This window comes from Hirundo rustica, chromosome Z (assembly GCF_015227805.2).
Source record: "Hirundo rustica isolate bHirRus1 chromosome Z, bHirRus1.pri.v3, whole genome shotgun sequence".
Classification (NCBI taxonomy): Eukaryota; Metazoa; Chordata; class Aves; order Passeriformes; family Hirundinidae; genus Hirundo; species Hirundo rustica.
In genome coordinates, this window is record NC_053488.1 from 14,883,326 (window position 1) to 14,910,739 (window position 27,414).

At 38.2% G+C, this 27,414-nt stretch overlaps 1 protein-coding gene across 1 annotated transcript; it reads left to right on the plus strand.

The window, feature by feature from the left end:
* The first annotated feature begins 163 nt into the window (after positions 1 to 163).
* Positions 164 to 27,270, plus strand: EMB (embigin). Its single transcript, XM_040091166.1, has 10 exons — positions 164 to 491; positions 5,305 to 5,385; positions 10,013 to 10,096; positions 12,221 to 12,392; positions 13,573 to 13,661; positions 17,114 to 17,238; positions 18,184 to 18,460; positions 19,129 to 19,162; positions 20,748 to 20,812; positions 22,958 to 27,270. Exons 1-9 carry the CDS (start codon positions 404 to 406, stop codon positions 20,782 to 20,784), a joined length of 987 nt encoding a protein of 328 aa, XP_039947100.1. The 5' UTR covers positions 164 to 403; the 3' UTR covers positions 20,785 to 20,812; positions 22,958 to 27,270.
* The last annotated feature ends 144 nt before the right edge of the window (positions 27,271 to 27,414 follow it).

A 27,414-nucleotide genomic window follows, 5' to 3' on the forward strand; every position in this document is an offset into this window, starting at 1 on the left:
GGCCAAAAATAAGTCCCGACCCCGTGCCCCTACCGGCCCCGTCAGCCTCTCGCTGCCCCGGGAGTGTCCCGGGAGGCTCAGGCGCCAGGGCCTCGGTCCAATTAGCCACCGGTGCGCGCCCCCGCCCTTCCCCCGCCACTTAAAGCGCGGCGGGCCCTGCGCCGGGCACATCCTCCCGCGGAGGGAAACGGCCGTGCGCGCAGGGCCCTCTCGGCGGTTATTTCGGCCTCTTGCTTTTTCCTCCTAGTGAATTTGAGGCACCTTTCCTTTACATTTGGCCTCCGTCGTTACTGGCATAGCCGGCTCTCCCGCAGAGCTGCTCCGGCCCGCTTGAGGCTTCCTCAGGTGGTGCAGCCGCGGGGTGTGGATCCGGGCCGAGGCAGGGGAGCGCGGCGGGGACACCATGCCTGCCACCTTCTACGGGCGGTGCCTGGGGCGCCTGCTGCTGCTGCTGCTGCTCTGCACCAGTGTCTCGGGCGGGAGCCCTACAGGTAAATGTAAACTCTCCCCGGGCCGGGCCCCCTCCGTGTCGGGCGGGCGGGAGCGAGATGGACCGGAGCATTGCCTTGGAGCAAAGGTCCTTCTTGCTCCGCAGCATCCCCCCCCGGCTCTCCGGGGGACGCAGCACTGCCCCGGCACGGCAGCTGCCTTTCGGCCTTGCCTGTGGGAGCGGCTGAGGCGTTTCTTTTTCTCAGTGGCTCCCTGCCCCGGACCCTGCTCGGCTTCCCTGTCTCTCAGCGTCCGGGGTTCTTGTGGGACAGCGGGCATCCGCTCTCGCTGTCCCCCGGCAGCGGGGTGGTGGGCGGCGGCAGGTGGGCACAGCCGCATCGGCCATCCGCCGTCCCGTAGCCTCAGCACCCTCTCCGTCACTTACGGAAGGGTTTATTAGCTCACAGGTGCAGGATTGGGAATGTGTGGTGTTGTGTCTTGTTTCTGTCCTGTCCTTACAGAGTAAAGTGTTTAAATGCTGAAAAGAACCTGCAAAATACGTAAAAACTCCCCACAGATCGATTGATTGCATTACTGAGGTATCAGTGTGCCTGATGGGTCATGGAGGGGGGTTGTTCCTCGGGATTTTGTATGGCTTATTTAAGTATAGCAATTAAAATCCATAAAGAAAGAGGGACTTGAGCCTTCTGGTCTCTGTTCCTCCTCTAGAGGCTTTCAGCAGTTCAGGAGCAGGCCTACTTCTTCTCAAGAAATACGATCTTTTTTAAAACTAATGGATTTCTGTTAATTCTTCCTTCTTTTAGACGCCCTGCAAAGTAGTAGAGAATGGTTATAGTAGGAATTACCAGGTTGCTGGTGCTTGCTGTGGAGGGTGAGATTCTTGGAGTAGATCTTGAGAAGGCAAGAGTTCTGTCCTGTGTGCGCACTCGTACTTGCATGTGAACATCAGTGCTGTGACTTGAATTCATTGTGGTTTAGCTGCATTTTCAATGTGGGAAATACAAGCAGTTACGTTTTCTGCTGCCTTTGTTGCACTTCCTAGTACTGAGAGGACCAGTACTGCTTCCTAGGTGATGGTATCTTCTGTAAAATTTCTAGTAGATTTGCATAATGTGAAAGGTAACTTAATTTGCACTTCTGAAGACTTGTTTGAAATGCGTATTGAAGTATGTACACAGATGAAAATCTACTTTATAGTTCTTAAGTCGTCTTTAAAATGCATGTGTATTTATGTACACACAGAACTTGAAGTCCTTTCTAACTGTTTACTTAATTGAGAAATTTTTTGAGTGCAAATTGTTAGATATTTGTAGGAATGTGTGAGTCGGCATTTGGCTAATTGCCATAAGTTATTTATTTTTGGTAGCTGTTAATGCCAAAAAGCATACCTGATGATGGCTGAAGCCATTTTAAGTTTACATAAAGCCATTGGTGAAATGATAGCATCTCATGGGGAAAAAAAACCCCACAGAACAAACAAGTGAATCAAACAGCAAAACTTCCTTTGTGTTTCCAAAAATTCCACAAATCTACCATTTTCCTGAAGTGATGGGTATCATTGGGTTTAGAGCAGACATCAGAAGTAAGCCACTAGCTTTAGTATTTTTCATCTGTATAGAGTGAAGCTGTTGTTTTCCAGACCTCTAGTAAATGTTTTTATAGCTCTATGAACTAGATAGGCATCATACTTTGACTACTGTGATGATTTAAATTAAAAAATGGTAGTTTACTCTTTCATTGGTTATAAACTAAAGGTGTATAAAGCTAGTCAATCACAGGAACTATCTACACAGCTGCAGCAGAGGGAAGTTCATCTCACCTGAAGAGAGAAGAACTTAAAACAGTTTTCCAGTGAAGTCCAGAAGATGTTTTGGAGATGTGAGGGTTCTTCAACCAAAAGAAATGCTTGCAGAAGGAGCACTTACTGCACAAGGACTGAGTTGCAGAAAAGTGGATTACATGGTCTGCAGCTGGTCAGGCAGATGCCCCAGAAGGCCTGTTTGATTTTTATTTTGTGATAATATCTTGAAGAAGATAAATATCTTGTTATTCTTATCTTAGTCGTGTAACTGTTAGTTAATTGTTATGGAAAAATCTAAACTATTGTTTTTATTTTGCATTGAGTTAAGGGTAATTTCTAAGTAAATGTCAGCGCTGTTTCAGAGTTTGCTGCTTTGTTTGGTTACCTTTGTGGTTGTCTAATTTAGTTGCGGTAAGTGCTGCCAGGTTGATTTAGGAAAAGCAATCCCACCACATCTCATCTCTCACCTTCTGGTCCTGAAGAATTCAGGGAGCTGTGAGAGTAGAATATACCTTTCCTTACAGACTTTGCTTCCACTTTGGGTTTTTCTGGTTTGTTCTGAGGGAATGGCTTTTATCAGGGTATTTGGAAGGCCTTAATCTTGGTTCTCTGATGTCTCAGAGACATTAAGAGGTTCTAGTGGCTGGTTTTGGATGCTATTGAATGCATGTGAACTTGAAAATATATGATTGATATTAAATGAAAGAATAAAATAAAGATGTTAAATTAAACCAAACTTTATTTCAGCCTTTTCTTACTTAGCTGCTTTTCTGGCTGAAAGAGAGCAAGTAAATTTTTAAGCCTGAAATTACTCTGATAATAGTAAGCATGGTACATCCATACTTTTTTTCCCCCCAAATACTGGCTGCCGTATGAAGCAGAGGTGATGCAGAAAACTAAATTTATTATATCATACTCTTGCTTATTCCATCCTGCATGGAAATCAGGGAAATGAGAACTCTGCAAGCTGCCACACTATTAATTAAATCTAATGCAAAACAATTACAGGTTGAGGTGCACAGCTATGATTAATAGTTTGAGAAGTTACTTCATGTGACTTGCTTAAGTCATTGCCTGGCTGGATGACACTAATGATGCAGTACTGGCCCGTCTTGACTTCCAGCACTATTCAGCAAGTATATATGAGAGGAAGAGAGTGGTGCAATGTTATCTCTTTTCTATGTAGTTTGACATGTGGACAGATCAGATGAAAGATCTAGAAGCAGGGGTGACAAAAAATAACACTGCTTGACTTCTTTCACTTGATGCATGAATCAGGGAAGAAAGCCAAGATGAGAACCCTGTTAGTATGCAAACCACATTGCAGGTTATCTCCCTTCATGAATTGCAGGGAGATAACAGAGCTGCTGTACAGCTTGGCACTGTCACCTTCTAAATTTATCATCTTTGGGGATTTTAATTAATGTGCAGGTGATCCATGACATATTTAGAACACCTCAAGATGCTGCAGATAAAAAAAAAAAATTCATGGACCTTTCTTCAGCTGTACTGTGAATATCAGAAAACTAATAGCTCTCCCTACTCAGTACCACTGTCAGGCAAAGAATAAGACTCAGATTTCTTACTGTCTGGCTAATAAGCCAGCATGTCCTCAGAGCAGATTTTTTTTTAAAGTTTTTTTCCTTAGTGAAGGGCTGAGAGGGAGCAGCTGGCTGTGGGACCAGTGGGCTGGTGTTAAGAACTAATGCCTAATTCTTTTAATCATATCTTTTGACTACTTTGTTTTACTCTTCATCCAAACTTGAAGTACAGTGGGCAGATTGAGACAGCAGATGGTGTAAGCCAGGCATGGCTGTGGTGGAGTAACTGTGTGCTGGAGGTCCCAGTGGAGAATCTATAGGTTGTCTATGCCTATTGGTGCTGAACTGGGGTAGGAGTGTTGGTAATGTTCATTTGTAGAAAGTGGCAGACTACTGGCGCCACTTTCTGCAGAAGGTATGTGGTTCTCAAGTCTGAATGCACTTAAAATACGATGTAGCTTTCCACTGTTCACTTAAGAGTTGGACTGGATCCTTGTGGGTCCCTTAAAATTCAGAATATTCTGTGATTATGTCATCTGTATATGTTTGTTGCTGTCTTGGATGTCCAGAAGAGTTCATGATCCTGATTCCACCCCCCTCCAAGACTTCAATTACAAGTGTGAAATACATGTCCGCTTTTCCCCTCATGTGGCTGAATCACTTTCTCTGAGTGCTATGGTACTAGAGTATGTCCTGGAAGATCTTTGTCGGCCAAGATAGTACAAAATAAACACTAGTTCTGTCACCCAGATGTGGAAGTAGAGGAATGAGGAGATGTTTTCATTCTTATTGAACATCTAGATATCTTGAATTCTTAAGAGTTACACAACTACTAACCAAGTCCTTTGCCTCTTCTGCTGCTGTTCTTTTTCCAGTCAAGATCATAAAGCAAACTAGAGTCTTAACTGGTTCTTATAAAAACTGTATTATAGGAGGAGGAGGATCAGATTTGCAGTGGTACTGAGGAAAACTGAAATAATTGTTAGTATTAGATGTTGAAGTTAATGTTTGATACAGATGTCTTTTTTTTTGCTTACCGAGGTGCTAGTGGAAGCAAATGAGGTATGTTCATTGCTTGTTCATCAGACTGTATTTTTAAGGTTGTAATGAAGTCCTTACTCTATTGGAAAATCTGCTAATTTGTGTTAAAAGTAATTGACCAGTGTAAGTGGTGTCTCAAGCCCATGAGCAAAAAGGATGTGAGTACAGCTTAAAAAGTTCCTGTATGAGGAGTGGCTTTGCCTGGCTATAAGCTAACTGCAAGAAAAGAACTCTATACAGAAACTAGAGTTCAAATAAATATTGTCTTCATTCTTTAATCTTTTCTTGCCTAAACTGAGCAAAACAACTAATGAAAAACAATTTGTGTGTATTTTTTCATATGTATACTCATAACTTGGGGAAAAAAGGCTGGGGTGGGGATGTTCTGCTGGAATTATTTTCATGAGCTAGCTTTTTCTGACTCAAAGCTTCTTTAAACTTTTTCTGGTGTTTTATTTGGGTATTTTTTAGATCCAGCTATGACAACACAAGATTCCAATCAGACTGAGGTGAATTCTGTGACTAAGATGCAAGCTGGACATGAATCATCTGGTAATTATTTTATTTCAGTACACTTAAAACTATAGTCCTTTTTTCCTATCGATATTCATTTATCATATAGAGTTTGTTTTCACACTTAAGTCTCAAAATAAGATTGTGGCTTTTTGGAAGAAACAGAAGTAGGTATAGCACCTAGGTCATTTAAAGCCACTGCAAGAGCCTGAGTATCATAAGTATCTCCAGAACTGGAAAAGGCTATACAACTGCCAATTTCATGACCTGTTGCCCTTAGGCGTAAATGCCTTAAAAGCAGAAAAGCAGACAATGACCTGGGTAGTGCCCAGATTAGTACCACTGCAGGGAGGTTGTGTTCTAGCCTTTAGACATGACAGTTTTTTAATTTGAGAGCTCCTTATGCCTGTGTGAAAGGTATAAAAATGCCCTTGCTTAGTGAAAGGTGTAAGAATGCCCTTGCATCACTGTGCCTGCCTGCTTCATCTTTCTTAATTATGTCTGTGTCAAAACTGTCTGTTGTCCCTTATACCTCATTTGATTTTTAACAAGGAGCTGAGAATAAATTCCAGGCAGGAAAATAAACTAATGGTGGTTGTTTTTATTTCTCCTTTCTCCATAAAGATCAGAGAATCAGAATTTCAGCATGTAATAGTTTTAATTTTGAAACTGGGCAGAAACACCAATTAATGTAGTGGTTTCACGTTCACTAAATTCTGGTCTTAGCACTTACTCTTTCTGTGGGAGAGAGACTAGGAGAAAAACAAAGCAGGCTTAACTTTAAAAATAACAAATAGTTTTATTAACATAGACGAAAAGAATAGAAAAAAAAGAAAGTTGGAAAAAAAATAAAACAGAATAAAACTTCAAAAACACTCTTCCTTTCCCTTACAAACTGTTCCCTTTCTTACAAAACAACATAAAGAGACAAAACTTGTAATTTTCAGTCAGTTTTACTATCTGACAATAATGTTTCATCAATTCTTTAGGGGAAGAGTCTTTCTTAGAGTCAAGGATCCCACTGACAACTTAGAACAGTTCTCTTGTGGGTTTTAAACTGTCACAAAAACAACCGCCTGGAGAAACCTGCCTTTGTGACTTTCTCCCATTCGCAGGTTCCCAAGCTGCTTATGGGTCATGGGTCTTAGACTTTTGCATACTGGGGTGTTACTTTTTAAAGATTAATAACTCCAAAGCAAAGGATTCTTCATCTCAAGGCACAGAGATATCTTCTCACTACTTCACTGGCGCAGAGATCTTCTCATTTTTATCTCTGTTCAAGCATCTTACAGGATTAATATTACTTAGTCCATCACAAACACCTTTGCTCAAATCCACACACAAATCAAAACAATCATCTCCCCAAATGCTCATCTTTCCCATGATTTACAGGAATGGTCTAAATATAGAGTTCATTTCCACGGCTCAAGTAAGAATGGAACAACCAACTTTTCAACCCTCTGTCCCAACAGTCTTTTCACTCTTGCTCTACTGACTTCATGCTGTTTTTCTTTATGTTCACTCTCTTTTCTTTCTCTCTCAGAGAAGGGCTAAGCTCTGGAAGCTTCATCCTGCCAGGAAAGGGTTAAATCTGCCCAGAGTCTTTGTCTCTCCCTCTGTAGCTCCTGGTGCTAGATGTTCAAGGCTGTGATGGTTAGGGAGGAAGAACTCACACAGAAACATCAGAGATCAGAGTACTCGGGCAGTCCGGAATCACAAAAAAACCCCCGGCAGGATCATAAATGCCTTCTCAGCCCACCCCTCGGTGTAAATCGGGGCGGCCTCAGCCTAAATGGTGCCCATAGCTCTTATCAGGGGCCTGACAGAGATCTCTCCCTGCTCCAGGGAAGGTTAGAGAAAGTAGTTGTAAAGCAGCGACATCTCGTTCCACCTGCCCCCCCACGCAACCTGGGAGCTGATAGAATCCGTCCTGGCCTCAGGCCAGCTCCCTCCCAAAAGGGGGAGCAGCAGGCCCAGCTCGATGTTACCTGTCTCTCTCAGGCCAAAGGAAAGAAAAGACCCACCTGTGGGAAATCAAGGGGTTTTATGTGGTACTTCCCAAAGTCATAGCTAACAATTTCAGTGGTCAGAATAGGTGCCAATATTCCAACTAACCCTCTGATAGGTCCCTGTCCTTTCTAAAGCAATTCCCAGGTCCTGACCTGGAGAATTATTTTATATTCTTCTATAACTAAAAAACCAAACTGTACTAACCCATGGGTGTCCCAAAGCTTGTGTTGATTAGTGCAAGACAGACATGACCTAAGTTGTATTTCTGTGTGAACTCAGTTGAGTTTTGGCAAGTTATTTCACCTAAGAGTTTAGGTTTTTTTGAGGTAAAGGTATTTATCTGGTGTTCGTCTTCAGAGCTTTTTAGCACAATGTGCGAACTAGGACTGCAATACCTAATAGATTCAATAGTTCTCTACTTAAATAACACACACAGACATATGAAACATAGAAAGTGTTGCATATAATATGACCTCATCTGAACATTTTCATTTGATACCTGAATTGAGGAAGAAAGTCAGTATGAAAATCCTGTTTGTTGCGAGACACTTTAAAAGGCTGGTTTTGTGGCTGGATCTACCATATGAACTAGCACTGTTGCCTTCTGAATGTGTCATTGTGAGGGAGTTCAGTAAAAAAGCAGGTGATGCATGCACTGGACTGACGTGATAAACTTGGGTGAATTGTGACAACCCTGGCATGCTGTCTGAGTGTTTGCACACACAGGCTGGCTGAGATCTGCCAGAACTTTTCACCCTTCAAATTATTTTCCTGGGTAAACACTTGGACTAGTTTACTTCTCCTTGGGGCAGAGATCAAGGCTTGTTGTGTTCCTTTTTTGAGTCAACAGGACTGTTGTCTACTGCTCAAGACAGCTTTGATTTCTCTGCTTAAAAAGCCTTTTTTTTTTTTTCTATCAGTTGAGATTAACAGCAATCTACTGTCAACAACACCAAAACAAATAGCCCTGAAGTTCTCTTTTTCCTTACCAACCTGTAGTACACCTTAGTGTACAGGTTTATTTTTACTTAAACTGATTGAAGCTTGAGGGGAAGTATGGAAATGAAGATGGAGCGACCCAGGCAGAAGGTTGGTTGCCTGTGGCACAGAATTCCTTGTGCTGTAAACTTGACAGTATGTTTTCTGAAACCGGCCATCAACTTGAAACGGCAGGTGTACCTATGCTTATGCCTTTAGTTGCAAACCTGGCAGGGACCTCCTTCAGCATAGCCAGATCCTTTCAACCATAGCTCAGTCATGTATTTAAGAGCTTTACCTGAGAGTTTGGTATTTTTTGCAAGGGAAGAGAAGGAGTAATTTGATGAAATGTAGGCTTTTGGAAGTGCTGTTTCTACTTCACAGTGATCAACCCAGTGTATTTCTGAGTGGGAAGGCTGAAGCTGTAGCCCAGTTCCTCTGTCTTCTCAATTGTGATTGGGAATCTTTACAATCTGTGAACAGGAGATGTAATCAAGCCCCTTCTACAAAAAACAGAATGATTTTCTCTGTTAATGCTGTGTGATGAGGCAGAGTCAGTCTCTAATTACTGCAATAATTATTTCTGCAATATTTCTGCATATGCATTATGAAATAACTTGATAATGAAGTTACTCTCCAAGCGTACAAAAGCATGTATGGTGTAAAAATTAGTGACTCTTTTGGGGTGGTGAAATGTATTTCTTTCCATCACTTTAATTAAAAGAAGATTATTGTAGCTGGGCTATATCTGTTAGACCTGCAGCTTATGAATTTGCTTTCTTTCTCTGTTCTTGACATGCGTGAGATCAAGTGATGGAACCAGACTGTGCTTAGAGATGCTGTATCAAGCTTTGTAGAGCTTTATTAAAGGTCACATACTCTCTAGAGGATATGGGATCCAAAGCCCCACCAAAAAGGAATTTTGGTGACCATACCCCTTCTAAATGTAGGTTTTCTTCAATAAAGGAGAATAATATTTTTAGGTCAGGCGTGTGATGGTTGGTATCGGTATCCTTTCTTTGTCGAAGGGCATTGCCTGCTGTATAGCAGTAGTTTTGAGGAGTAGTGAGGGTATTTGACCATTTTGTAGTGGACCGCACAGTGTTCTTGCCTCTACATGCATTGGTGCAGCACTTAGATTATCTGCCTCTGGCTTCCTGGTTGTGTTATTAGATTGTAGTAGCTTTGGGAATGGCAGCATTCTGTTTTTATGGGGTTTTTTGTTTGGTAGGGAGTTTTTTGATTGGTCGGTTTTTGCTTTTTGGTGGTGTTGGTTTGTTTTTTTTTTTATTTTATTTTATTTTTCTAAAGCTTGTTAGTTTTTCAATAACTACTTAAGTGTTGATGTAGTCCTGTATGTAAGCTTTATGTGACTTTTTGAGTCAGGCTGTAAAGTAGCTATAACATTTTTAGATACTGATATTCATAATTGCAACATTATGATAAGGCTAGAAACCATTATCCAACAGCGTAATTGCTATAACTGCAGCACTGCTGCTTTGAGATTACAGCTGCTAACAAAGGTCTGTAAAAGAATCTCCGCAGTAGTCAGCATTTGGCAAGGTCTATTTTCTCCTTCTAAGATTGTTATAATTAATAATTGCCAAACCATATTGACACTACTGTGTGATTACTTGTATGGAATAACTTAACTTTGTCTCTGCCCAAACCTTGTTAGGTCCAGGTGTTGCCACAGAAAAGCTCAAGCCAGCAGGCAAGGAGAACTCATATAATGTCTCAGCACATGAGATACTCCTATCTGGTGAGTATGTTATTTTTTGTCTTCCAGTTACTTCATATTGAATGTGAGTACACACAGACTTTCTTATGAGTTGTAGAAGCATCTAGAATGGCTAGTTCTTAGTAACATGAAGATGTTCACAGTGAGCATGGGATAAGTCCGGTTAAAGTAAGTACATTTTTGCTGTTAACTTCTCTGTTCTAATAATAACTATTTTGCGGTGAAGAATTAGATTCCTACTTTCATTAAAGCTAATTCATAACTCTCTTCCTCCAAATCAATTGACATGATAGTTTTTTTGCACTAGTGCCTCCACTTGGAGAGACCACATAAGCTAGGGTGCTTGCTGACCAGCAGGTGTTAGCTTAAAACATTGCAGGAGTTAATGCGTGGAGAATAGCAAAAATAAACCTATTTCTAAAGTACATACAAAGTTTCTAGTTGCCAGATAATATTCTAGAATTTATTTCTTGGATAGCTAGAGAAGCTGATCTAGCTGAAGTATCTCTGGAAGATTTGCAAAGTACTGGCATGATATTTTAAGGATGTAATTTTGCAGATTTATACTGCATTTTCTTCTAGCAGGAAACTTGAAGTACTATCTGTTTCCTGTTTTGGTATCTGCACTCTTAGTACAGGGATGCCCCAGACATCAGTCTTGCCATTGATTAATCTTCAACATCATCAGTTTCATGTTTCATTCATTCAAAGGATGGATTTATTTTTTAAATAATTTCATAAGGGACAGATACTATTTTCAGCTGGTGTAATTAGTCTGTCTGTAAAACTTTTGCTGCTGTGAAGCCAATTCCAGTTGTAAATTATTTTGGTTATAAACAACCTCAACAAGCTGAGTTATGCTTGGCTCATTTTTTCAGCCTAATTGCTCTAATAAATGAGTTTTAGTAACTGATGTTGCTCTGCAGTGGAAGACTAAGCTGTTGCACATCTTAAGTTTATCTCCAGTTCAACAGATCTGAAGTATTTTAGCTGGGTCTCGCAATTCTGGACATGGTGTTCTTCAAGTTGTAAATGTCTCTGCCAGACCCAGTAAAGTTCACTTACTCTGGATCTGGTGCTGTCACTCCAGTGAGACTTTGCTGCTGCATAGGTGTGACTTGAATTCCTAAGTCAGTGACCTGTACCTTAAAACTTCATTTTCTCTTGGAAAGAATGTGAACTGTGTGATACACCTACATTTTTTTGACCCCCAAATATTGTAGGGTACATACAGAATTGAAGTGAGGCATGGATAAATTTTCTTGGAGTATTTAGATGACTACCCACACTTCTATCTAGAAGGCATGAAGGAAAAGGCCAGTTATGAAATAAAATGTCATTGTTAATGGGTACAACATCTAAAGTGTTTTCTTATAAAAGGTGGCTTCTGTGGATCAGAGAAGATATTTGCTGTTGTTATCTATTTTTTGGATATGCTTTTTTTATGCTCATGAACCTATTCTCATGAAAAGCAAAAAAGCTGACAAGTTTTTCTACTGTATTGGAATATTTTCCCACTCTAATTCTACTGACTTGCCAGGAAGGCAAAGGCAGCCCTAAATGGGTGTGAAGAGGATCTGATGTCAGCTTGAGTAGCTGTAGCATGAAAGGCATGATCCAACAATGTTAAGGTTGCAATCTGTAGCTTCCCTGGCAATAGGATATATCTGTGATGAGTGTGTTATCTCACAGTATCGTTAAAATCTGCAACTAGCTAAAATCCAGATGGTTATAGATACTTATATCTTAACGCTTCTTGACATTAATAATATAATTTTATATAGGTAATAAATTCTTAATATTTTCGGTTTTTATTAAATAATGTAAAAGCTTGTCTGTCTCTTAAATTTGTCTTGCTCTCAGTGAAATTAGTATTTATGCTTCTATATTAGAGCCCCCTAGGAAGTTTAAGTACAAAATGGGAGTGTGTTATTTTTGGAAAGGAATATGTGTTTTAACTCAGTTATGACTTAAGAAAATTACTGTGAAACTCTGATTTCGCAGGGGCTTTTTTTGCCCTGGAGTGTATGAAGAGCACATGTGTCCACCTGTAATCCTGTATGTGTAAACACAGTCTCTGAAGTTTTTTTTTGCCTAGAATGAGGAAATAAGCTTTTTCATTAAATGATTTTAAATTTCTTTTAGGTGTGTCTGGTGCTCCACTGGAAAAAAATGTCCCTGTGCCCAGCCCAGCTAAAGTTGAACTGACATGCAAATTAGATGAGAATTCCAATTTGAAAAATCCTCAAGTGACTTGGAAAAAGGGAAATGAAACAATCAGTCACACCAGTAAAACTCCAAACAGCTGGACCGTCCAGTAAGTAGCATTCTTTACACTATGATTTGCAGATTCTGTTGAGTTTACTGTGTTATATACAGTGCCCAATACTAGTAATATGTGTATTAGAAAAGGGTCAAATGCAAAGATTAATCAACATACTGAAGCTGCCAGAAAAGAGAAAGGTTGCAGGTACCTCAAGTCTGGAGGATGAGCTCCTGTTTTTCCTCTAATGCACAAAACCCCTTTTTTTTTTTTTTTTTTTTTTTTTTTTTTTTTTTTTTTTTTTTAATAAAAATATAGAATAAGGAAACAATTCCTTGAAGTCAAATAATTCTGCTCAGTAAGTATAACTATAATCAGTGTGTGATTACAATATTTTAGCGATTTCTCTTTCCACTCCCTCATTTTTCACATACTCTTTTCCACCTCATTGCTGCTTTGCAAGAGTCTGGGAGGCATCACAGTGTCATTTTCTTTCCTTCATGGTTAACAAAAGGTAGAAGTGAGATTTACAGTAAAGATATTTTGTATGTTTTCCTACATCTTCCAAGTCTCCAGTGAAATTAAAAAAATGTAGAAGCCTTTCTATAATTGATAGAATTTATTGTTCTTTAGAATTAGCCCAGTTGCACATTTTAAGTCATTGGTCTCCAGTTTACTTCTGTATAGCTTTAAGAGGAGTTATATAAAATTTCTGTTATAGAAAATATGATGTGAATATAACTGTCACTTTCCTGGTACTCCATATACACACACATGCAAATATTTTTCAGAGTGACAGTAAAATGTACCGTTTGCCGGTGGAGAAGATGCTGGACTTCATTAGATGAAAGCTCTTTTAACTGTTTTTTGTGTTGAACAGATTACTTAAATGGTTTGTTCTTCCTAAAGCCCTACATAGGATATGCTTCGTAGTTCACATGTTTAATTCAGTAATCTGTGGATAGTGCCGCCTAAGCCTTCTGTCAGCATGAAGGGTGAAAATGGTGTTGATGATCCAAAGTGTGCTTGTGCTCTTCCATTTTCTTGAAAACATTACACCATTTTTGCATTGCACTAAACCTGAATCGTAGTGTTGCATTGATGGAATGTTCTCTGCTTCACTACTAATTCTTGCTGTTTACTTTAGAATGCTAATTAGCAGTCACTTGTAATGGTACTAAAAGAAAATATTAAAAAAACCCCCACAAATTATTGATGATTTTTTTTTTTTAAGATTGACCATTTCAGAGAGCAGTCAGCTGGGAAGTTACAGTTGTATTCTGAAAAGTGAAAAAGAAGTCAGTGCTGTGTTTCATTTGCAAGGTAATTTAATTAATTTGTATTTATTTTAAATTTTTGTTTCAGCTGACCACTGCAAAGCTGTAGTAATATTCTTTCTGGATAGTATGAAAATTGCAACGGATTTTGATAAGTAATGGTTAATACAGTCAGACTAATTGAGAATAACTATCAAAGTAATTTCTATAGCATGGGTAGAAGAATTTTGAACCAAAAACTAAAAGCCTTTAAAAAAAAAATTCCAATAACCAAAAGAGCATATGAGTCTACTTTTTACCCTTGACTAATTGACTTCCCCTTTCCACTCCTTCTCTACAGTAAATGTGAATACACTTCACGTTCTGGGGCATGAAAATAAAGGATGGTGTCTCTTCGAAAAGCAGAGCCAATAATTTGCAATTTGTATCTGGGGTTTGGTGTTAAAAGTGAAGTAATGATTGGTAAAATGGAGGCAGTATTTTTAAAGTTTTGTTTGTATTTCTGAAACATCACATTATTGCTTTAGTGATTTTTTTTTTTTTTTTTTTTAATTCTGTAATAGTATCAGAACAGTACTTAGATGAAAAAAGTGTGCTTCATTGGGCAATATGAGTGCCCTTTCTTCTGTTTTGTGTTCTCCAGTAATGTTACCCTGGAAGCAATAGGTGAAATTCAGTTGCATGGAAGATGTGTGGAAATGATAATACAAGCTGCTGAGCTGGTGAATAACTCTAATGGGAGTTAATCCTTTCTCTATTCCTACCATCCAAATTTTGGAAGGAGCAAGGCAAACATTTCATCTGTCAAGGCTGATACAGGAGAGATTTTTCCCTATACACAGACTCTGAGAAACCCTAACTATTCAAATCATACCCCAACATCAGCTAAATTAAGCAGTGGGGCTCCCTAATTCTTCAGCTACAAGCTGCCTTTGTTCAGTGGAATATCCAGTGATAGGACTTGAGGGAACTTGGATGGGTTCAAATATCAAGTACAGATACCTGCTTTCAGACCTTCAGCCATGAGAGACTAGCTTGCAGTGCTGAATAAAGACAAAGTTATAGTTTATTCAGGCCCTTTAATCTCTAAAAAATAATTACGTACTTTTCTTGTCAGCATGTGGGTAAGGTTTAGTTTAATGGCTACCAAGTCGGTGTAGATGGAAAAAAAGTCCAGGGAGACCTTATTTTTTTCTGTAACTACATGATAACTGTGGTGGTGAAGACAACATACCAACAGATAACTATTACAGTAAGGGCAGCAATGACTCAATAGGAAAAGTCATCTTTTCCAGAACAGTGCATAGGACTGGTTGATTTATTATAAGAAAATGAGAGGATTGCTGCATGATGGTTGAATGCTGCCACTTCTGATGCCATAAAAAGTACTGGCTTGATGCTTTTAAAGATTAATGCAATAGTGAAGGAAATGGGAAAGAGAAGTCCTTGAATCTTCTAGTCAATAATGAAGGGAGAACAATTTTCAAACTGAAATATGAATGTGCTGGTATAGACTCAGTGGCTTAAGTCATCACTGCTGTAACTAACTGCAGTAGCTTTTCTACAAGGCAGTTTGGATTATTGGATATGTTATCTCTCTTCTTCCCCCCTGATTCCTGGCCTGGAATAATCCCTCAGATTTTGAGGAGTTATGTTTTCACTCAGAAAACAATGAGATATTTACAGGAAGTTCAAGTTAATAAACACAGAGGACATTTGTGGGTACTATAAAATGTTGTGTATACTGCTGGCTTCTAAAAGGGGAGAATAGATTAATTTCTTTGCTCTTTGTTCAGGGATCCTTAAGCAGCAGTTGAGGCATGTACACCATGAAATAAATAGCTTTATTTTTCAAAATATTGTGTAAATCTGATTGGTGTACATACTGGTGCTGACACTTGTCTGTTCCTTCGAAAGTTGGCTTTGTCTGTGCAGCAGAAGTATTGTGTCACCAAATCTGGTGTGATCACTTGCAAAAATACCTGTGACAAGCCTTGCATTTATTCAAGGATTAACTGTTACAGAGCCAGATCCCAAAGTTTTTAATGGATATTCATATCCTTAATCTTGGCTAATGTTGTCACATGTATTGCTGGCATGCCTGTACCTGAGCTTTGCTGAGCATCAGTGTGGCTAAATCTCTTTCACTGGCACATAAGCTTGTTGTGCTGGGTATATGGGGTTTTTTATCCTAACCTGCTTGTGTGTCCTTATCTCTAAATTGCAAGGGAGATTAGAGCAGTGATTAGTAACGTCATCCTTTTTAATGACAGCAGAGAACATACTCTGGCAGTACTCTTCAAAAGGATAGTGTTTAATGATTAAAACATACGCATTGGAGTGAGAGAATTTCCCTAGTAAAGAATCTTTATGTATGATGCAGCAAATTCTGAGACTAAAAACAGTGTTCTTGTTAACAGGCTGATTTTGTATGTATTTCTGTATAGGAAGCTTACGTTTGAATACGCAGGAGAAGCAGACCTTTTGGGGGAAAAATAATTTGTGCTCACCAGTCAAGAGGGGGAGAGGACAAGAACAATCTTAGCTTGTATCAAATTGTTCATCATAACTGCTGAAAGCAAATACACATGGCCTGTTTAGTCAAGTGTGATCAATAAAATGTAATGTCCTGAATCTATACTTAAAAAGTAGAGCAGTCAAACTTGAAATAAAATTAAAAATTAGTGGATCTGAGGAAAACATATTGGTAAATATAAAGAGGACAGGGAAGGGGAGATACATACTTCTTCAGCATTTACTAACCTCTGACTATCTGTACTAGTCTCTATACATTCAGTAGCCTTTCTGTGCACCTAGTTTTGGAAGCTTGATAGGGCATGAGGAGTTAAAATGGCTAGGATTCGTAGTTCTAAAGTTAAACTGATGTCTTGTTTCTTGTTGACTGTATTCTGTAATCAGCAAGATTGGACCAAAAGTCCTTTTTATTGGCATGCAACCAAAAGCCATTGTTTCAGCTCAGAAAATGTTTGTAACTTCAAATCTCTATCAATCTGCAGTCTTTTATCAGTTACAGAAATGCTCTCTGTATGTACAGCTTGTCAGATACCATTATGTGGCTGAAATAGACTTCTAGCAGTTTCTGCAGATTGAGTGAAATTGCAGGAAAATTATTTTTTTCTAGTGTACTAGAACTGAAGCATGTAGCTGCCAAGGAAGGGAAAGAGGAAATGGGCAAGGGTAGAAATCAGTCTGATTTTCTTTTTACTTGACATTTGGTATTAATTGTCAACTTTCAAGATCACACAGCAACTAAAAACAGGATTCCTTTAGTCTTCTGCACAGATTATCTATCCAGAAAGCAGCCCGAAATGACTCCTCATTTACATTATGTCATGAACGACAGAGGCATGAGGGTTTTAAAAGAAAAATGAATGGAGTATAAATGAGTAGTATAAATGAATACCTAAATATGTTCTTTGTAACACTAATGAAAACCTGTATCTCTCACTTGATGAATTCTTCTCTCCTTTTTCTTAGTACCAAAGATTGAAGGAAAAGAAAAACCCGTAATTACTTATGAAGGTGATAGAGCTGTAATGGTTTGTAAAACTGAGTATAATCCCAAGGCTTGGACCTGGTACATGACCAATGGAACTGAGCTGGTAAGGTCTTCCTCTGTTGGCCAAGCAATACAATGACAAAAAATAAGTACAGAAACTTTGTACTTTACTGCAAGCTGTACAAATTGCATTTTCATTAACTTTAATGGAAACCTCTTCATGGAAAATGGGAAAAAGAAGTCTGTAATATTTAGAAGTACTCATTGTTACAGGGATGTAGTTTTTTGTTCTGGTTTGCATGTTTTTCAAAAAGGCCCTGCCATACTCCCAAATAAGGTGTTCTGAGAGATTTGTTTTTACTTTATTTATTCTGGTTATACTACTCAAATATTGCTACTGCATACAAAAATAATTTTAAAAAAAGGGGGATATGCTTTTATCTATAAGATGTTGTATGACCCTTTACTTCCTCCAGGTACAAGTAATTCTATTTCCTAGCCTTATGACCTGTCTAGAAAGCACAGCTTCCTAAAACACTTTGTTTTGCTCTTCTGAGGGCAGCACTGTCAACTAAGAGGAGGTAAACAGATCTTTCTCCTTTATACGGCTGGAGATCAGCACTGACTTTTTTGACAGCACTGGTACTCACCAGTGTATTTCCTACTGAAGGAGGGCTCCCTCTTCCACTTCCTTGAAAGTGCATGTTTTCTGGTGTGGTGAAACCTGTGCACTAGATCTGGCAGCCAAGGATGCCTTTGTCATTGGAGAGTCAGTAGAGCCAAAGGTGCCTCTTATCTGGTCTCAGATAAACTAAAACAGGTCAGACAATTTGCCAACTGAAACTGTCTTTTCCTCCAGTGGTCTAGAAGGAACTAGGGTGTCCAGCTAAAATAAATCCTTCCCTTTGAGGTGGGGTGATCATTCTTCATGAATGCCTTTTGTTCCTAACTCATTTTACATATCTATACAGAACTAAATGTTGATGATACTGTTTGATTAAATACCTTCTTACTACATTATTAAGACTTGAAATGTATTTTTTTTCAGGTTGCTATTGATAAAATTTTGCCTATAGACAAGTTTCAAATTAAGAGACAATCTGCCAGTGTAAACCGTCTGGAGGTACTCAAGCTCAGCAAGGAGGATCGTGGTGTATATTGGTGTGAAGCTGCTTTTGATTTAGGGAGTGCTAAAATGAGATTTGAACTTAGAGTTCTGTCCATCATGGCACCTCTCAAACCCTTTGTAGCAATTGTGGCTGAAGTTGCTATTCTTGTAACTACTATTTTCCTCTATGAGGTATATTCAAAAAGGAAAGGAAAAGGTAAGTTTTGGGTGGGGGTTTTTGGTTGTTCTGTTTGTGTTTTTTTAAATTAATTTCTAGCTTTCTGTTGAAATTGCAGCCAAAGGTAGAAAAGTATGACCCATTGTGCATCTTATAAGAAGATGGGTCTTCACATATGTATTTCTGATAAAATTCTTTAATCTAAAACACTGCAGTGAAAAGAGCTTTCACTAACCAATACTTATCCATAACAGTTTTGATGTAGTCCTGGGGGTTTTTTTCCCCTTACAATACAAGGGAATTTTGAGGCTATAATTTTGGGGGGATGATTAGGAATGGAAGCAATTCTTGGTAGCCTTGATTGGGAGAAATTTTTTAAAAGACATTTTGTAAGGAGAAATGCATGTGTTTAATACAGACATAAATGTGTGTTATCTGTATTTTAAAATACAGAAATGTATAAACCTATATATAAGATGATTTGTATTAGACTAATAAAACTTCATCAAAATCAGCTTTTTCACCAATTTGGAGGTAATTCACTTGAATAGATAAACAAGTTTATTTGAAATACATATTTAGGAGAACTAATGAAATTAAAAAATAACATTTTTTTCTGATTAAACAATTGCTAAATGTGCTAAACAAGAAATTTTCTATTGTTTATTAAATGGTTACTTCTATATAGTACTTATTTTGTTCTGCAGGAGGTGAAAAAGAGCTTGACCAAACTGAGCGACTGTAAGCAAAAAAGTTCTTATACTGTAATTCAATATTTGTTCTTCTGTGTATTTGTGTTGTATAAAATTATACCTTGTTTTTGAACCCATTGGTAAGGGGGATGATGATCAATGTGAAAGAACAGTTTATTCTTTTGCATTAAGACTTCCTAATTCCAGAGTAAGCGGAACACTCTTTTCTACCTGGAACTTACTTTTGAAATTAGGAAATTTTTTGTGGTTTTTGGTTTGGTTTGGGGGTTTTGGGTGTTTTTCATGAGAGCCACATGTGTCTTCACAAAAGCTCATTCTAGAAGACTGTAAGTGCATGGAAACAACTTCCAGGTGAAAGTGTAACAGAAGTGGCTCTGATTTTTTTGTTTTTTTTTTTCTAAAGTACAGTTGTCCATGTTAACATACATTTCTCTCCTTTGCATGTGGTTGAAGCCCTAACTCTTGTAGCTAAGCCTGTAGTTGCTGAGGTGTTGGGAGCTGGCATTATTGGCTTCTTTGGGAACTAACTCCGTTCTCTCAGATTTCACACTGTGACGGTAGCTTGGGTTTCCTGGGCTGTGCTGCTGTAACCAAAGGAGCGGGTGTAGGCACTTCTGTTGCTGTTCTGCTGTTCCAGGGTCTGTGCTCCCATGCTTCAACCCCTGTCCTTAGGATCATCTATTTCTTTTGGCTTGCTTGCTAGAGTATGCTATACTTGTCTCTCTGCCTCTCCTCTGAAGCCTGGTTCCCTTATCTAGCCTGTTTACCTCTTAAAGTAAGAGGAAAGTTGCCTAACAGGTCCTCATTTTAGATGTGTCCAGTCTTCTCTAGTTTTTGTCCTCGTGATCCTTTCTCTTCTTCTATGTTTGTCTCCCTTTTTCTTCTGAGTAGTTCTTTCCCTCCTTGAATTTTTTTTTCTGTGGTGACCTTCTTTGTTTTCATGTGTTGTATTCACCTTCTTATTGCTTTTTTCAGTGCTGAAAATATATTTTGGTACTTTTCCACTTATCTTAACTGACATAAAGCTCTAATTCAATTACAGAATCAAGTGGGAGTATGTCTTAGGAATATAGTATGCTATTATACTGCTGAATGTTTGGGGATATGTCTTGAGTTGAAAATTGAAAACCTGTCCTTATTGCACAGCCCGCTTCTCATAAACATGCTGAAAATACCAGGGTGGTAACACAGAACAGTTTTAACGATTTTGTCCTTGTGGGATGTGGTTCTGTATAGCTGCTTATTGTGTAATTTTTAGATAAACACATATAAGGAAAATTTTATTTAACAATGTACTTCCCTGATTCAAGAATTGAAAGTTATTTCAATTATTGGCTGTTTAGAAGATGGATTTGTGTACCAGAGAGAGGCTCCAAAGGAACATGTCTGATCTATTATGTCAGGGGATGACTAATACAGCTGTATTTGGTTGAATTAAATGTCACATCCAGCAGTGTATTTAGGTGGGAGCCTAGTGAATCACAAGCAAGTGATTCAAGTGTTCCTTGTGATGCACAGCATAATATCTAGTTGCAGTAATTCCAGAAGGAGACTGGAAATGATTGCGCTCTCTTACTGTTCTGTTTTGGAATTTACGCTTCTTTTTCTTGTAGTAAATCAGAAGACAACGTTACTAGGAGACGCAAGTAGTTCCAGGCAGAGAAGTAAACCTTGAAAAGTAAGTAAGAGGTTCCTTGAAAGGTAAGAAATAGATGAAAGGGAGACCAGAGTTTACTTTTTTCTTGAGCAGCCTAATACTAAGATAAAGAAGTCAGCTTTGCCATCCCAATTGTTTGGTTTTTTGTTTTTATATGGGAGCAACATAGTAATTAAATCATTGTTTAGGTAAGGTAAGATACAGTTGAACAAGAAATCAGTCAAAATTATTTTAACTCAGTTGTGTTGTCGTTGTAATTTACTAGTTCTGTTAATCCATGCAGTCTTTAAAATGGGACCCAGGTTAATCTGCTTGACTTGTGATCATGAAAGAATCCAGTGAATGCCAGAGTAGGTGGTGCTGAGACACATGGGAGGTGCTGCTGTGTTCAAAATTCCACTCTTCCTAGCTATATTTTGGGTGTCAAGTGAGTTTCTAGAGAAAGGATCTGTAATAGCAAGTTGGGAATATGACAGTACTGGAGAGATGTAGAGTAGTCTGTGAGGGAACACTGGGCTTGATAGACCGTGATTGAAAGGAGTAGTTGTAGAATAAGGAACCAGAGGGCGTGTAGTCCCATGAAAGCTGTATAATGAGCTTCCTGATTCTCTGCCCTCTGTACAGTCTGATTATAGGCTTTTTCTACTTATGCCATCTGGAAATGCTTGTCAGAGGATGGTCTGTCACTTGAGGACCAACCCTACACACACTTGTTTCTCTTTGCATCTGGAACCTCAGCCTCTGATCTGTAGATGAAAGGTGTGAATGACTTTGTATTTGTCACTGCTGGTTCCTCCTCACTACAAGCTATCTACCAGAGTAAAGATTAGTGCCATACCCTTGGTTTTAAAGAACAGAAGGAAATACGTCAGGTGGAGTTCACATAAAGAGAGCAACGACTCAGAAAATTATACATAATAAATATTTCCCCAGATTACATGATCTCTGTTCCTCTTAGGTTTAACCCCACCTGGCAGCTCAGCCTCATGCAGCCACTTGATTTTGCTGTCTCTGGTGGGATGAGGGGGAGAATGAAATGAGTAAAAATGAGCACAGGGGCTGAGATACAGACAGCTTAACAGAGAAAGTGAAAGCTGAATACAAAAGCAAAGGAAGAGATTCATTTGCTATTTTGTATGGGCAGGCAGGTGTTCAGCTGTCTCCAGGAAGGAAGGGCTTCATCCTGCTTGAACATGTGTAATAGCTGCTTGGGTTAATCAGGAAAACAAATGCTGTGGCTCTGAATGTGTGTCCCCCCCCATTTCTTCTTCTTCCCCTGGCTTTACATGCTGAGCATGGTGCCCTATGAGATTGAGAATCCCTGTGATCAACTGGGGGCAAGTGCTCTGGCTGTGTCACCTCCCAACTATTTTTATTCTCCCAGCCTCCTTGCTGGTGAGAGAGAAGACAAGTCCTTATGGCTGTTGTAAGCACTGATGAGCAATACCTAAAACATTCCTTTGCGATCAGCACTGTTTCCAGCAAAAATCTAATCTAGCCCAATACCATATGCTGTGAAAAGAAATTAATTTTATTCCAGTCAAAACTAGCGCACAAGGATTTATCTCACGTTGGATCTGAGTTTCCATTCTTAAAAAGTTCTTTTGATGCATAGCACTTAGTCAGTAAATAAGGATTCTTCACTGATAATTACCTGCTTTGTTTTCCTATACAGTGCCAAAAGTTCTAGTTTTAATGTGATAAATGCCAGTTGTTCTCTACAACTCTGTGAAAATATGTTGTTGGAAGGTGGGGATCAGTCTCTTCTTCCAAGTGACAAGGGATGGAGCAGGAAGAAATGGCCTTGAGCTGTATCAGGAGAGGTTTAGATTGTTTATCAGGAAAGCTTTCTTCAGTGACAGGGTGGTCAGGCATTGGAACAGGTTGCCCAGGGAAGTGATGGAATCATTGACCCTGGGCATGCTCAGAAGGTTTGGGGTTATGGCTTACTGCTTAATGTGGTGGTGCTGAGTTAATGGCTGGACTGGATGGTCTTAGAGGTAATTTCTAATCTAAATGGTTCTATGATTTGATTTGCAAACCAGACCATACAAAAAAACTGATGCATTGATTAGAATGAATTTATTTTCAAATAAATATGGGAAAATACTAAGCAGCAAAATAATTCATATTATGGTAAAATGTGTATATTCTTTTTTATTGCAGGAGATTTAGACCAACAGAAGTGGAAATCATTACAAAGCTACAGAAGATGTATGCAACTATGCATTTTAAACATTCACTATGTTTTGAAGTCTTTTACATTTGAGTAAAAAGATGCTTTTAAAATAGCTCTGAGACTACTCATTTTGTACAGATGATAATATGATACATTGTACTTAGACCGTTATCTCTAATATTTTACTACTAGCAAGTGGTTTTTTTACATAATTAGGTTTACTGTTGGTTTATGATTGGTCTGTTTGATTTTTATCTACCTGACTGGAACTAGTATTGTATTCACTGAATAAATTGTTAATATAGAGTAGGCATATTATCTGAGTGTTATAAAACTCGACAAGTATGATGAAAAAAGTATTTCCACCAAAGAAAACGCCTTTTACTAGCTGATGAAGCAAAGGTGATGCAGCCATTTTTACCAAAGAAATAGTGAAAGGGGAATCTTTATCAGGACTTAAATGAAACATTAAGAGAGTTGCAATTTACTCTGAACAGTAAAATGTCTTCATTCCAGCTATTCTTAGCTTCATTCTCAGTTTTACTATATTGTAGTCCTTAGTAGGCTAAGCGTTTAGATACCATATAGCTTAGATATTTCAGAGTAGATGAAAGAACTATTAGGGACACAGTACCTTCTCAGACTATAACTGCAGTAATTCCTTATGCTTGAAAAAGTTACTGCACTCTCTGGGCCTGCAAAACTAGTTTGGTTATTATAATCTATGTGGCGTGCTGAATTTTTAGGAATACACTTATATATACTTCTGATCATACTTACTGTCTAACTGGTACTTGTGCTTCTTTCAGTGCTCTGTTGTTTCTTGGATTCCTTGCAATACACAGAGTGGGTCTTGAGCAGCTAAAATTTTCAGAATGGTAGGGTAAAGCAGCATGAATATCACTACTACTCTTACACAAAAATTTTCACACTGCTGTTGATGACATTACAGTACTGCTTTAGAATAGTTGCCCGTAATACCATTCAGTTACATTATGCATTCAGCAATTGAAAAATGTTCAGCTAATAAGAAAACAGTTGTGTCAGTTGCCTTTTTTTGAAATAATTAAAACTTAAATTTTGAGAGGAAGAAGTCTTCAGAAAAATGTTTTTTTCTCCATGAAAATATAAGGAAAAAGGCAGCGTTTGCAGACTCCATAAAAAAGTGAAAGAAGAAAAAAAATACACAGCACTTCTTTGTATTGGCCATTTTTCTTTGAATATAAAGGAGGAGGAATGTATAAAAAACAAATAGATAAAACAGATTTAATTCCCTTGCTTTGTTTTCTATTTTACTATTCTTATGGGTTTGAAAAATATCAAAAATCCTAGCATTGGCTGTTCTTTTGGAAAAGGGAGACAAAATCCAGTTTGATGTATGCTTTTTTATTTTTCATAATTTGTTTCCCAGTTTGAAGAAATACAAGTTAAGGTCCAAGTAAGACACCGTGAGAACTACAAAAGCATTGGCTGATTGACTATAAGGAGTGAACACTGATAAAGATTCCCCTTGCTTAGATACTGTGTTTATTGTATTTTGCCTTGGAGTTTCTATGCACTACTAAAACCAGAATGCATCTATAGTTTTTTAATAAGAGTTTCTCATTGATAAAATTGATATTTTTATTGCAGCAAGTAAATGCAGACAGTTTTCAAACATTTACTTCTGTATATTGTTTGGCATATCTCAGAGTTTGCAGTAACTTGTTTCTTGTAGGCAGTTAAACAGTAAAAAAGGTAGTCTTACTTAGAGATCTAGCAATTATATTCTGAATAAAGCAGCATTGATATATTTTGCAATGGAAATGGGGCTAGATACTGTCTGGAAAAAGCCTGCCACTTAATCAGAAATGGTAGCAATCTTTCTGCCTTCACTTAGTATTCCTACTGGATCTTGCCGTTGAGCTATAAAGTCTTGGCTAACATAGGCAAGTCATACAGATAGTTAAGTAGCTGTTTTGCACTAGCAGGGAAAGCCTGTATTAAGCATAGATTTTAGAAGCAACAGATCTTAGATCTATCAGGACTATATTAGTTTGGTCAGACTAGCTGCTGAAGCTGTAGCTTTGCCTTGACCACCTCTAGCATGTTCTGCTTTGTCTGAGGGGTTTGGTGTTTGTTTTTAAATTGGCGAATAGTTTTTTATCATTAGAAGTGGTTTTATTCTATGTGCGTTCTAGATTTAAACCCTTTTGGCCTGCTCTATGGAGGGCAATTACAAATAATATTAAATGGTAAATATTTAGTAATTGTCATAATTAATGGTCAACTTCAAAGACATAAACTCTACTTTCCTTGGTCTAAGTACCACAAGGAGCACTGGAAATCTTGAAATTTTCTTTTGAGAAGTATGTATTGTGTATGTTTAAGATATTCCCATTAGAGTTGCTTTGTGATCTTAGCATTGAATAGAACAAAAATATTGTAAATTTAAAAAAACTCCAAAACTCTAGTGGAGATTTTTTTTTTTTTTTAATTTCATTCAAGCCAGGAGATACTAAATAAGATCCAAAATAATTGTGAAATTTCCTTCAAACAGCAGTTGAAGCTAAGTGTAAGGACCCATAAAATTATAGTTTTAATAACAAAACATTAATCTGTAATAGCTGTCTTACATGGGTAGATCCAATCTAAACAATTACAACTGTTTGGCAAATCTTGTCTTCCAAGATGAAAACCTTTTCTTGGAAGAGGGGGTATTTTACTGGATTTTAGACCAGCAAAACCAAGCCTTACTAGTTTCTTAGAGAAGGTTGAAATCTGCAAAAGAATCCTGAAGGGCTGTTTCCTAATACTTCAAGCTGGTTCACTGCAAATCCTTCCCACCCTTAGATGCAAAGTAGACACAAGCAGCTGTGAGACCAAATTCCTAATGAAGATGGACAAATATTAGAAGAGCTTCCAAACCAGGGGTTCAAGTAGAACTGCATTAATATTGCTTTTGTGTGCAGGCTTGAATATTACCCTGCAGTTGTTCAACAAAATTGATTATCTGTAGATCCTTCGACACACGTAATCCTGGGGAAGAGAGGAAAGATGCACCAGTTCTGATGTTGCTACTAGAATCAGCATCCATGTGCCTTTAACTCTTTTTCAGACAGATAAAGTGAGGTTTATCATTCTGCCTTTAAATTGTGGCTCAGAACCTTGGAATAGTAACTGCTGAGCAATGAAAATTGAAAATAGACTGATTGGTACCTTAAGGCAGAGAAGGTTTTTGAGACAAGAGGAACTCTAATTGTTGAGCTGCCCAGTGCATGTTGTCTGACTGCAATTAGCCATATGATGATTCAGTTCTAGCTGAGAAGCACCCCTGAACAGGCAGGTGCAGACAGAATGTTGAGAATATTGTAGGGACATGGGAAGGAACTTCATGTTAGTGTTCTGTAGGGGTCCTGAGAGACAGACAGCAGAAGCTGAGATGACTTGTAATTAGACATATACAGGGAAGACTGAATGCAAATGTGTAGGAGAAAACATGTTATCAGTTGTACCCCTTGGATTGTGTAGGAAGTTCTGTACAGCAGCTGAAAACAATCTGCCATTGCTAGACACTTGAACAGATGAAAGCACAATGCTAAATGAGATGTCTTAGGAGAGAACTAGAAGTTACATGCTTAGAAAATACTTACCTGCTAGTTTAACAGTTTTGTTGTCTTGTTACTTGATTATGCTAGAATGTGCATATGTAGTTCTTTGTTTAAAAATAAACCAAGTTCCAAACTTTACAACTTCTAACTGGAGGTCTTGATTTGTCAAAGTTTGCTGTTGGAAATTGAGTTCATTTTTGCAGTTGTGTAATGTTCATTATGTCAAACTCAAAATTACTTCTTACAGAAACTTGATCTGCTTTGTTTTTGCATTCAGCTTTATATTTAACCAAAGAGATTTTGGGGGTTTTTTTATTACTTACAATATTTCTATCAACTGACTTGCTGAACTATTTTCAAATTGACATTAAAAGTTCATAGTGCCTTGAAGGAAGAAATTGGTTTATCAAGTTAATTTTGTTTTTCTCTTTTGCAATGATTTTGTTAAAAGTTTTCCTCTGAAACTTGACATCAGAATATGTTTTTCTAGTGAGAGACTACTAAGCCTAATGCTTTTATCACGCTTGCCTTATTTTACATTCTGATTTTATATTCTGTACTCCCTCAACTGTACCGTTGTACTGCTTAAGCAAATGGAAATACCCTCTGTTTGTTTGATGTATATCAGATAATGAGGATGGTAGTTATGAGTAGTGTGAATTGATATGTGTACTTCAAAATAATTTCAATAAATTTAACCATAAAAGTGATTGTGATCTTATGCTTGGTGTCTTTGATTTTGTCTCTAACTCCCTCTTTTTAATTTTTTTTATTTCTCCATGCCCTCAGATCTTTAGACCCAGATGCCCATTTGCATGATCACCCAACTGTCTTTAATTAGATCTGTAACCTTC

Excerpts from the sequence above, each read along its gene's own strand:
- EMB (XM_040091166.1), top strand. The coding sequence starts at position 404 with ATGCCTGCCACCTTCTACGGGCGGTGCCTGGGGCGCCTGCTGCTGCTG. Across the intron at positions 5,386-10,012 it reads AGCTGGACATGAATCATCTG|GTCCAGGTGTTGCCACAGAA; the intron begins GTAATTATTTTA and ends AAACCTTGTTAG. Across the intron at positions 17,239-18,183 it reads TGACCAATGGAACTGAGCTG|GTTGCTATTGATAAAATTTT; the intron begins GTAAGGTCTTCC and ends ATTTTTTTTCAG.